We start from the raw sequence: 11,535 nt of genomic DNA on the forward strand, positions 1-11,535 counted from the left end.
CCTCCCCTTGTTGAAGTGCACTATACAGGCTGGTTTTCCCCCTTGTAGAAGTGCACTACACAGGCTGTTTTTTCCTCCTTTCGTAGCAGTGCACTACACACGCTGTTTTTTTCCCCTCCCCTTGTTGAAGTGCACTATACAGGCTGGTTTTCCCCCCTTGTAGAAGCGCACTACACGGGCTGGTTCCCCCCCCCCCCCCCCTTGTAGAAGTGCACTACAAGGGCTGTTTCCCCCCCCTGTAGAAGTGCACTACACAGGCTGGTTTTCCCCCTTGTAGAAGTGCACTACACGGGCCGTTTTTTCCTCCCCTTGTAGAAGTGCACTACACGGGCTGGTTTTCCCCCTTTTAGAAGTGCACTACACACGCTGTTTTTTTCCCCTCCCCTTGTTGAAGTGCACTACACAGGCTGGTTTTCCCCCTTTTAGAAGTGCACTACACATGCTGTTTTTTTCCCCTCCCCTTGTAGAAGTGCACTACACAGGCTGTTTTTTCCTCCTTTTGTAGCAGTGCACTACACAGGCTGTTTTCCCCCTCCCCTTGTAGAAGCGCACTACACTGGCTGGTATTGTCCCTATATACAGTTGTGTATACATGAAGATGATGTAAATGTTCGATAATGCCATTACCCCACCTCGAGGTGAGAGATGAAAACCCCTTCCAGAGTTCTGTCACTCTACTCCAGTACTGTGCACTATCCTGTATATTTAACTACCACAGTATTAGATTTAATAAAAACTCAGGTCAGGCACAGACAGAAAAATGAGTGGAATGTTTTATTTTCTTGTTTAGCAAAATATATAATCTTCATTTCCTTCAGTATCCACAGAGTCTTTCCTTTCCGTAGCAGCTTCACTCCTCCAGCACCACTCTGGACCGAAAGTAGAACACGCTGTGTTCAGGGTTTCAGTGATGAACAGTGTGTGGATCAGTGCAGTTGTTTTACAGCGCGGTGGTGCAGTGTGACGGCCAGTCTGCTCGCAGCTCGTTATGGATGTGGTAATAGACCCATGTGATGATGGGGAACGCGGTGATGGCTACAGCGGTGCACAGTCTCAGAGCTCCAACACCACCACTGTGGAGGAAGAAAAGGAACGGCTCAGGAACCGTCGTCATTAACACACACAACATTCACACTCCAAACGTCTCTGTGCACCATCAAAAACATTTCATTTTTTCTAGATTTCTTATGCTTTTTTCTTTTCGCCTTCTTGAACCTTTTCTTTTTCTGTCCCTCCCATATTTTTTCCTTCTTTCCTTTCTTCCCCCTTTCTTTCTTTATTTCTGTCTCATTCCTGTTCTTTCTCCCTTCGTCCTCCTTTCTGTCTTCTTTCCTTCTTCCTTCCTTCCTTCCATGTCTCCTTCCTCTTTTATTCCTTCTTTACTCCTATCTGTCTATCTTTTCTTTGTTTCTTTCCATACTTCCTGCCCTTTTTCTTCTTTCACAGCTATTAACAGACCGCTCCAGAACTATTGGCATCTTTTGAGAAGATAGGTTAAAAAAAAAAAAACATATATAGGCACCACAGGATATCAGACTGTGTCAGAGGAATGAGAGGGGTGTGTGTGTGTGTGTATTTTTTTTTTACCGTCCTGAGTGTCGACACATGAGCAGCCACGTCACAGTCAGCATCAGGCCACTGAACTCTCTGAAAGCAGCAGGAAAGAATGCTCAGATATAAAAATGACCTCTACACTGCATTTTTATGATATGTGAAATAACTACTATAGTGCAACTTAAAACCATTAAAAATTAAGACTTTTTATAACAAAATTAAAGGAAAAAGTGAGTGCAGTTTGTGGAGTGAGGCAGTTTCCAGAGCACTAGGTGTGTTCAATACCTGCCCTCCTCCTGGTGGAAGATGTGTGCAACCCCATGTTTATACAGACTCCAGCCCAGCAGAGCACCAAACGCTGCTGCCATCATCACGTGCAGATCAGCGACTCTCCTCCATGCTAGTGTCTCTGCAAAAACAACAGAGCTCATGGAAATGACCCCGGGGTTCGAACTCTCTTTAGGAGTCATGCTAAAGGCTGCAAATCATAACATCACTTTTCATCAACTCCATCAAACTATAAAATAACAGGTAATCGTGCTTACCCGTTACTTGTGGCCAACAGCTGATTAAAACGCACAGGCCCGCAGGAATAGCATAGCCGACCTACACCACAAATCACACACACATGAAGCATGAACTCACAGGGACTCAAAGGCTCATTTCTGCTTCCTTTACATAAGAATAGGAATACGCCATTTCAAAACAATGAAGACAGATTTATTGTGATACTCTGCAGTAAAAGTTGCTTTCCATTCGTTACATTAATAGAGAAATTGGTCTCAATAATTTGTAGTTCCTTCCCTCTTCTCCCGATTTCAACCATTACTGAACGATTTCTCCTGCTTTAATGTAAAACAGATAAAAATGGAATCAAACTTCCACTTTAAAGCTCCAAAAATACACCCTTATCCTGACTCAAAACCCAATGACTGAAATTAACTATGACCAAAAACATGAGGACCAAACCAACCTGAGGGTCAAATAACCGAGGACCCAAGAACCAAACCAACTTTCTTCTTTAAAAGCACCAAAAATACACCCTTATCCTGGCTCAAAACCCAACCAATGAAATGAACTATGGCCAAATACCCAAGGACCAAACCAACCTGAAGTTCAAAGACCCAAGGACCAACCCAACCTTCCTCTTTAAAGCTCCAAATATACACCCTGATCCTGGTTCAAAACCCAATGACTGAAATGAACTATGGCCAAATACCCGAGGACCAAACCAAGCCGAGGCCTCAAAGAATCAACCAGCCCAAAAACCAAAGACTGAACCAAACCCTTGCTCGAATTCACAAAGACTGAACCAAACCATGGCCCCAAACCCACAGATTTAACAGACCCAAAGATCATGGATAGAACAGAACTGTAGGCCAAATTAAAAGGTTGAACTAAATCTGAGCCAAAAATCCAAGAACTGCACCAAACTGTGGCCCGAAAAGCAAGAATAGAAAAGAACTGTCAATGGGCTGAGCCATTAGCCCCTGGTGAAAATGAGGGATGGAGAAGGACAGATGGGAATGTAGGCTGTCGTCAACAAGGTAAAAATCACAGCACAACTTGTCGGCTAACGTTAGTGTCCGAGAGAGGGGTGAGGGGGTGTTAAACAGTAGTAAATGGTACAGCTGTGTTCCTCACAGTACACGCTGTCATGCTCTGCCCCGGACATCCACTCCGGAGATTACGGATCCCTCACGCCAGTGCCAAACTGGATCCGGGATGGGAATTCCATCTCACCTGTATTCACTTCCTGGTTTTCACCGCTGCTTATAAATACGCCGTTCTCAGACTCTGACTTCGCCAGAACATCTCGTTTGCCACTCTAGCTGTTTCTGTGCCTTTTTGCGTCTCATGTTTTTTTTTTTTTTGCTCTAGCTATTTTTCTGGTTCATGTTTTTTTTTGCACTAGTGCAGGGGTGTCAAACCTGATCCATAAAGGGCCTTGTGGCTGCAGGTTTTCATTCCAGCCATGCAGCAGCACACCTGACTTGGCTCATTCAATCAACTGAACTGTCTTCACACAGTCAAATACTTGCAGCCACACCCACCCTTGATTAAAGGGTGGGTGTGTCAGTTGATTGAATAAGCCAAATCAGGGTGCTGCTGCATGACTGGAATGAAAACCTGCAGCCACACGGCCCTTTATGGATCAGGTTTGACACCCCTGCACTAGTGTTTATTCTTGTTCATGTTTTTTTGCACGAGCGTTTTTGCCCTTGCCTGTCTCATTTTTTTGTCTTTTTTTTTCCCCCAGACTATTTTTGTCATTTGTTTTTTGTCCTGTTTGTTTACCTTTTTGCCACGCCCTTTTCCCCTGGATTAAATCACCTTATTTATTGGATAACTGTCTGTGTTCTGCTTTTGGATCCTTATCTCACCACACCACCACCACCCCGAACACACACTGCCTTTCAGGTTAAAGAATTATAAGGGTTGAATAACTTTACCATCCACAGGCCAGAATCTGGGTCGTTTATCTGCAGGAAAGAAGAAGAAAAATAAAAATAGCAGGTCACTCTCACGTATTTGGATAAGAGAAACCTGTGCCAACAAAGGACAAGAAACTCCAAGTAAAATCCAGGACCTTTTATACATGTTAAAGCATGAATGAGTTTTGATAGATGAGTCACCCTGGAGTCGGAGTCCACATTAAAGTGCTGAACACCGCTTAAGAGGCAAAACATTATTTCACTAAGTTGCTCTTGATTTTATTTTAGCAGTGAACAATCCCTGTTTTTTGGTCTTAATTTCTGTAATTTGATGAAGAGGAAAATCTGTGAGAATCTATCTATCTATCTATCTATCTATCTATCTCTCAAATAAAGAACATTGTTTTTAAAAACACTCAAAACTGTGTTAAAAAACTCCATCAAATTTTACACACATTTGTTCACAGGACATGAAACAGTCTGTCATCAAAGAGAGAGAGAGAGACTGTGTGTGTGTGAGAGAGTGTGAGTGTGTGTAAGAGAGAGTGTGTCGAATAGAATGCCTTTATTGTCACTATACCCATGTACAATGAGATTAAAAGCAACTCCAATAACAGTGCAAACAGCGGGGGGGGGGGGGGGGGGGATAAATAAATAAATATTCTCATCTCATCTCATGATCTCTAGCCGCTTTATCCTGTTCTACAGGGTCGCAGGATCCTATCCCAGCTGACTACGGGCGAAAGGCGGGGTACACCCTGGACAAGTCGCCAGGTCATCACAGGGCTGACACATAGACACAGACAATAATAATAATAATTAATTAATAAATAAATAAAAGTGAGGGTGTAAGGTGCACAGTCCTGAGGCGTATGTGTTGTGTTTCACATTATGGAGTGAGGTATTACATATTATAAGTACTGCACATTATAAATTATTTCACGAAGATAGTCACATTATAAAATAAAGTATTGCACAGAGGGGTTAGACTATAACTGTGTGTGTGTGTGTGTGTGTGTGAGAGCGTGTGGGTGTGAGAGCGAGTGTGTGTGAGAGCGTGTGGGTGTGAGAGCGAGTGGGTGTGAGAGCGAGTGGGTGTGAGAGCGTGTGGGTGTGAGAGCGTGTGGGTGTGAGAGCGAGTGGGTGTGACAGCGTGTGGGTGTGAGAGCGAGTGGGTGTGAGAGCGTGTGGGTGTGAGAGCGAGTGGGTGTGACAGCGTGTGGGTGTGAGAGCGAGTGGGTGTGAGAGCGTGTGGGTGTGAGAGCGAGTGGGTGTGAGAGCGTGTGGGGTGTGAGAGCGTGTGGGTGTGAGAGCGAGTGGGTGTGAGAGCGTGTGGGTGTGAGAGCGAGTGGGTGTGAGAGCGTGTGGGTGTGAGAGCGAGTGGGTGTGACAGCGAGTGGGTGTGAGAGCGTGTGGGTGTGAGAGCGAGTGGGTGTGAGAGCGTGTGGGTGTGAGAGCGAGTGGGTGTGAGAGCGTGTGGGTGTGAGAGCGAGTGGGTGTGAGAGCGTGTGGGTGTGAGAGCGAGTGGTGTGAGAGCGTGTGGGTGTGAGAGCGAGTGGGTGTGAGAGCGTGTGGGTGTGAGAGCGTGTGGGTGTGAGAGCGAGTGGGTGTGAGAGCGAGTGTGTGTGAGAGCGTGTGGGTGTGAGAGCGAGTGGGTGTGAGAGCGAGTGGGTGTGAGAGCGTGTGGGTGTGAGAGCGAGTGGGTGTGAGAGCGAGTGTGTGTGAGAGCGAGTGGGTGTGAGAGCGTGTGGGTGTGAGAGCGAGTGTGTGTGAGAGCGTGTGGGTGTGAGAGCGAGTGTGTGTGAGAGCGTGTGGGTGTGAGAGCGAGTGTGTGTGAGAGCGAGTGTGTGTGAGAGCGTGTGTGTGTGAGAGCGAGTGTGTGTGAGAGCGTGTGGGTGTGAGAGCGAGTGTGTGTGAGAGCGTGTGGGTGTGAGAGCGAGTGGGTGTGAGAGCGTGTGGGTGTGAGAGCGAGTGGGTGTGAGAGCGTGTGGGTGTGAGAGCGAGTGGGTGTGAGAGCGTGTGGGTGTGAGAGCGAGTGGGTGTGAGAGCGTGTGGGTGTGAGAGCGTGTGGGTGTGAGAGCGAGTGTGTGTGAGAGCGTGTGGGTGTGAGAGCGAGTGTGTGTGAGAGCGTGTGGGTGTGAGAGCGAGTGTGTGTGAGAGCGTGTGGTGTGAGAGCGAGTGTGTGTGAGAGCGTGTGGGTGTGAGAGCGAGTGTGTGTGAGAGCGTGTGGGTGTGAGAGCGAGTGTGTGTGAGAGCGTGTGGGTGTGAGAGCGAGTGTGTGTGAGAGCGTGTGGGTGTGAGAGCGAGTGTGTGTGAGAGCGTGTGGGTGTGAGAGCGAGTGTGTGTGAGAGCGTGTGGGTGTGAGAGCGAGTGTGTGTGAGAGCGTGTGGGTGTGAGAGCGAGTGTGTGTGAGAGCGTGTGGGTGTGAGAGCGAGTGTGTGTGAGAGCGTGTGGGTGTGAGAGCGAGTGTGTGTGAGAGCGTGTGGGTGTGAGAGCGAGTGTGTGTGAGAGCGTGTGGGTGTGAGAGCGAGTGTGTGTGAGAGCGTGTGGGTGTGAGAGCGAGTGTGTGTGAGAGCGTGGTGGGTGTGAGAGCGAGTGTGTGTGAGAGCGTGTGGGTGTGAGAGCGAGTGTGTGTGAGAGCGTGTGGGTGTGAGAGCGAGTGTGTGTGAGAGCGTGTGGGTGTGAGAGCGAGTGTGTGTGAGAGCGTGTGGGTGTGAGAGCGAGTGTGTGTGAGAGCGTGTGGTGTGAGAGCGAGTGTGTGTGAGAGCGTGTGGGTGTGAGAGCGAGTGTGTGTGAGAGCGTGTGGGTGTGAGAGCGAGTGTGTGTGAGAGCGTGTGGGTGTGAGAGCGAGTGTGTGTGAGAGCGTGTGGTGTGAGAGCGAGTGTGTGTGAGAGCGTGTGGGTGTGAGAGCGAGTGTGTGTGAGAGCGTGTGGGTGTGAGAGCGAGTGTGTGTGAGAGCGTGTGGGTGTGAGAGCGAGTGTGTGTGAGAGCGTGTGGGTGTGAGAGCGAGTGTGTGTGAGAGCGTGTGGGTGTGAGAGCGAGTGTGTGTGAGAGCGTGTGGGTGTGAGAGCGAGTGTGTGTGAGAGCGTGTGGGTGTGAGAGCGGTGTGTGTGAGAGCGTGTGGGTGTGAGAGCGAGTGGTGTGAGAGCGAGTGTGTGTGAGAGCGAGTGTGTGTGAGAGCGTGTGGGTGTGAGAGCGAGTGTGTGTGAGAGCGTGTGGGTGTGAGAGCGAGTGTGTGTGAGAGCGTGTGGGTGTGAGAGCGAGTGTGTGTGAGAGCGTGTGGGTGTGAGAGCGAGTGTGTGTGAGAGCGTGTGGGTGTGAGAGCGAGTGTGTGTGAGAGCGTGTGGGTGTGAGAGCGAGTGTGTGTGAGAGCGTGTGGGTGTGAGAGCGAGTGTGTGTGAGAGCGTGTGGGTGTGAGAGCGAGTGTGTGTGAGAGCGTGTGGGTGTGAGAGCGAGTGTGTGTGAGAGCGTGTGGGTGTGAGAGCGAGTGTGTGTGAGAGCGTGTGGGTGTGAGAGCGAGTGTGTGTGAGAGCGTGTGGGTGTGAGAGCGAGTGTGTGTGAGAGCGTGTGGGTGTGAGAGCGAGTGTGTGTGAGAGCGTGTGGGTGTGAGAGCGAGTGTGTGTGAGAGCGTGTGGGTGTGAGAGCGAGTGTGTGTGAGAGCGTGTGGGTGTGAGAGCGAGTGTGTGTGAGAGCGTGTGGGTGTGAGAGCGAGTGTGTGTGAGAGCGTGTGGGTGTGAGAGCGAGTGTGTGTGAGAGCGTGGGTGTGAGAGCGAGTGTGTGTGAGAGCGTGTGGGTGTGAGAGCGAGTGGGTGTGAGAGCGTGTGGGTGTGAGAGCGAGTGGGTGTGAGAGCGTGTGGGTGTGAGAGCGAGTGGGTGTGAGAGCGAGTGGGTGTGAGAGCGTGTGGGTGTGAGAGCGAGTGTGTGTGAGAGCGTGTGGGTGTGAGAGCGAGTGTGTGTGAGAGCGAGTGGGTGTGAGAGCGTGTGGGGTGTGAGAGCGAGTGGGGTGTGAGAGCGAGTGTGTGTGAGAGCGAGTGGGTGTGAGAGCGTGTGTGTGTGAGAGCGAGTGGGTGTGAGAGCGAGTGTGTGTGAGAGCGTGTGGGTGTGAGAGCGAGTGTGTGTGAGAGCGTGTGGGTGTGAGAGCGAGTGTGTGTGAGAGCGTGTGGGTGTGAGAGCGAGTGTGTGTGAGAGCGTGTGGGTGTGAGAGCGAGTGTGTGTGAGAGCGTGTGGGTGTGAGAGCGAGTGTGTGTGAGAGCGTGTGGGTGTGAGAGCGAGTGTGTGTGAGAGCGTGTGGGTGTGAGAGCGAGTGTGTGTGAGAGCGTGTGGGTGTGAGAGCGAGTGTGTGTGAGAGCGTGTGGGTGTGAGAGCGAGTGTGTGTGAGAGCGTGTGGGTGTGAGAGCGAGTGTGTGTGAGAGCGTGTGGGTGTGAGAGCGAGTGTGTGTGAGAGCGTGTGGGTGTGAGAGCGAGTGTGTGTGAGAGCGTGTGGGTGTGAGAGCGAGTGTGTGTGAGAGCGTGTGGGTGTGAGAGCGAGTGTGTGTGAGAGCGTGTGGGTGTGAGAGCGAGTGGGTGTGAGAGCGTGTGGGTGTGAGAGCGAGTGGGTGTGAGAGCGTGTGGGTGTGAGAGCGAGTGGGTGTGAGAGCGTGTGGGTGTGAGAGCGAGTGTGTGTGAGAGCGTGTGGTGTGAGAGCGAGTGGGGTGTGAGAGCGTGTGGGTGTGAGAGCGAGTGGGTGTGAGAGCGTGTGGGTGTGAGAGCGAGTGGGTGTGAGAGCGTGTGGGTGTGAGAGCGAGTGTGTGTGAGAGCGTGTGGGTGTGAGAGCGAGTGGGTGTGAGAGCGTGTGGGTGTGAGAGCGAGTGGGTGTGAGAGCGTGTGGGTGTGAGAGCGAGTGGGTGTGAGAGCGTGTGGGTGTGAGAGCGAGTGGGTGTGAGAGCGTGTGGGTGTGAGAGCGAGTGGTGTGAGAGCGTGTGGTGTGAGAGCGAGTGGGTGTGAGAGCGTGTGGGTGTGAGAGCGAGTGGGTGTGAGAGCGTGTGGGTGTGAGAGCGAGTGGGTGTGAGAGCGAGTGGGTGTGAGAGCGTGTGGGTGTGAGAGCGAGTGGGTGTGAGAGCGTGTGGGTGTGAGAGCGAGTGGGTGTGAGAGCGTGTGGGTGTGAGAGCGAGTGGGTGTGAGAGCGAGTGGGTGTGAGAGCGTGTGTGTGTGAGAGCGTGTGGGTGTGAGAGCGAGTGGGTGTGAGAGCGTGTGGGTGTGAGAGCGAGTGGGTGTGAGAGCGAGTGGGTGTGAGAGCGTGTGGGTGTGAGAGCGAGTGGGTGTGAGAGCGTGTGGGTGTGAGAGCGAGTGGTGTGAGAGCGTGTGGGTGTGAGAGCGAGTGGGTGTGAGAGCGTGTGGGTGTGAGAGCGTGTGGGTGTGAGAGCGTGTGGGTGTGAGAGCGTGTGGGTGTGAGAGCGAGTGGGTGTGAGAGCGTGTGGGTGTGAGAGCGTGTGGGTGTGAGAGCGAGTGGGTGTGAGAGCGTGTGGGTGTGAGAGCGAGTGGGTGTGAGAGCGTGTGGGTGTGAGAGCGAGTGGGTGTGAGAGCGTGTGGGTGTGAGAGCGTGTGGGTGTGAGAGCGTGTGGGTGTGAGAGCGAGTGGGTGTGAGAGCGTGTGGGTGTGAGAGCGAGTGGGTGTGAGAGCGTGTGGGTGTGAGAGCGAGTGGGTGTGAGAGCGTGTGGGTGTGAGAGCGAGTGGGTGTGAGAGCGAGTGGGTGTGAGAGCGTGTGGGTGTGAGCGAGTGGGTGTGAGAGCGAGTGGGGTGTGAGAGCGTGTGGGTGTGAGAGCGAGTGGGTGTGAGAGCGTGTGGGTGTGAGAGCGTGTGGGTGTGAGAGCGAGTGGGTGTGAGAGCGTGTGGGTGTGAGAGCGTGTGGGTGTGAGAGCGTGTGGGTGTGAGAGCGAGTGGGTGTGAGAGCGTGTGGGTGTGAGAGCGAGTGGGTGTGAGAGCGTGTGGGTGTGAGAGCGAAGTGGGTGTGAGAGCGAGTGGGTGTGAGAGCGAGTGGGTGTGAGAGCGAGTGGGTGTGAGAGCGTGTGGGTGTGAGAGCGTGTGGGTGTGAGAGCGAGTGGGTGTGAGAGCGTGTGGGTGTGAGAGCGTGTGGGTGTGAGAGCGAGTGGGTGTGAGAGCGTGTGGTGTGAGAGCGTGTGGGTGTGAGAGCGAGTGGGTGTGAGAGCGTGTGGGTGTGAGAGCGAGTGGGTGTGACAGCGTGTGGGTGTGAGAGCGAGTGGGTGTGAGAGCGTGTGGGTGTGAGAGCGAGTGGGTGTGAGAGCGTGTGGGTGTGAGAGTGGGTGTGAGAGCGTGTGGGTGTGAGAGCGAGTGGGTGTGAGAGCGTGTGGGTGTGAGAGCGAGTGGGTGTGAGAGCGTGTGGGTGTGAGAGCGGTGTGTGAGGGTGTGAGAGCGAGTGGGTGTGAGAGCGAGTGGGTGTGAGAGCGAGTGGGTGTGAGAGCGAGTGTGTGTGAGAGCGTGTGGGTGTGAGAGCGAGTGTGGTGTGAGAGCGTGTGGGTGTGAGAGCGAGTGTGTGTGAGAGCGTGTGGGTGTGAGAGCGAGTGTGTGTGAGAGCGTGTGGGTGTGAGAGCGAGTGGGTGTGAGAGCGTGTGGGTGTGAGAGCGAGTGGGTGTGAGAGCGTGTGGGTGTGAGAGCGTGTGGGTGTGAGAGCGAGTGGGTGTGAGAGCGAGTGGGTGTGAGAGCGAGTGGGTGTGAGAGCGTGTGGGTGTGAGAGCGAGTGTGTGTGAGAGCGTGTGGGTGTGAGAGCGAGTGGGTGTGAGAGCGTGTGGGTGTGAGAGCGAGTGGGTGTGAGAGCGTGTGGGTGTGAGAGCGAGTGGTGTGAGAGCGTGTGGGTGTGAGAGCGAGTGGGTGTGAGAGCGTGTGGGTGTGAGAGCGAGTGTGTGTGAGAGCGAGTGGTGTGAGCGTGTGTGTGAGAGCGAGTGTGTGTGAGAGCGTGTGGGTGTGAGAGCGAGTGTGTGTGAGAGCGTGTGGGTGTGAGAGCGAGTGTGTGGTGAGAGCGTGTGGGTGTGAGAGCGAGTGTGTGTGAGAGCGTGTGGGTGTGAGAGCGAGTGGTGTGAGAGCGTGTGGGTGTGAGAGCGAGTGTGTGTGAGAGCGTGTGGGTGTGAGAGCGAGTGGGTGTGAGAGCGTGGGGGTGTGAGAGCGAGTGTGTGTGAGAGCGTGTGGGTGTGAGAGCGAGTGTGTGTGAGAGCGTGGGTGTGAGAGCGTGTGGTGTGAGAGCGAGTGGGTGTGAGAGCGAGTGTGTGTGAGAGCGAGTGGGGTGTGAGAGCGAGTGGGTGTGAGAGCGAGTGGGTGTGAGAGCGTGTGAGCGGTGTGAGAGCGTGTGGGTGTGAGAGCGAGTGTGTGTGAGAGCGTGTGGTGTGAGAGCGAGTGTGTGTGAGAGCGTGTGGGTGTGGAGCGAGTGTGTGTGAGAGCGTGTGGGTGTGAGAGCGAGTGGTGAGTGAGAGCGTGTGGGTGTGAGAGCGAGTGTGTGTGAGAGCGTGTGGGTGTGAGAGCGAGTGTGGTGTGAGAGCGTGTGGGTGTGAGAGCGAGT

The 11,535-nt window shown here is 53.2% G+C and overlaps 1 protein-coding gene across 2 annotated transcripts in view; it reads right to left on the reverse strand.

The window, feature by feature from the left end:
- Positions 1-755: 755 nt before the first annotated feature.
- tmem220 (transmembrane protein 220) overlaps positions 756-11,535 on the reverse strand; it is a 21,717-nt gene continuing 10,937 nt past the window's right edge. The window contains exons 2-6 of one of the 2 annotated variants that reach the window (XM_060904309.1): positions 4,008-4,037; positions 2,100-2,160; positions 1,840-1,963; positions 1,588-1,647; positions 756-1,073 (exon numbers count right to left, since the gene is read on the reverse strand). In XM_060904309.1, the coding sequence (XP_060760292.1) occupies positions 941-1,073; positions 1,588-1,647; positions 1,840-1,963; positions 2,100-2,160; positions 4,008-4,037 (408 nt within the window). In that variant the 3' untranslated portion in view covers positions 756-940. Of the gene's footprint in view, positions 1,074-1,587; positions 1,648-1,839; positions 1,964-2,099; positions 2,161-4,007; positions 4,775-11,535 lie in introns of those variants that run through there. The other variant, XM_060904308.1, reaches the window with a different exon arrangement.

Source organism: Neoarius graeffei, chromosome 22, assembly GCF_027579695.1.
Source record: "Neoarius graeffei isolate fNeoGra1 chromosome 22, fNeoGra1.pri, whole genome shotgun sequence".
Classification (NCBI taxonomy): domain Eukaryota; kingdom Metazoa; phylum Chordata; class Actinopteri; order Siluriformes; family Ariidae; genus Neoarius; species Neoarius graeffei.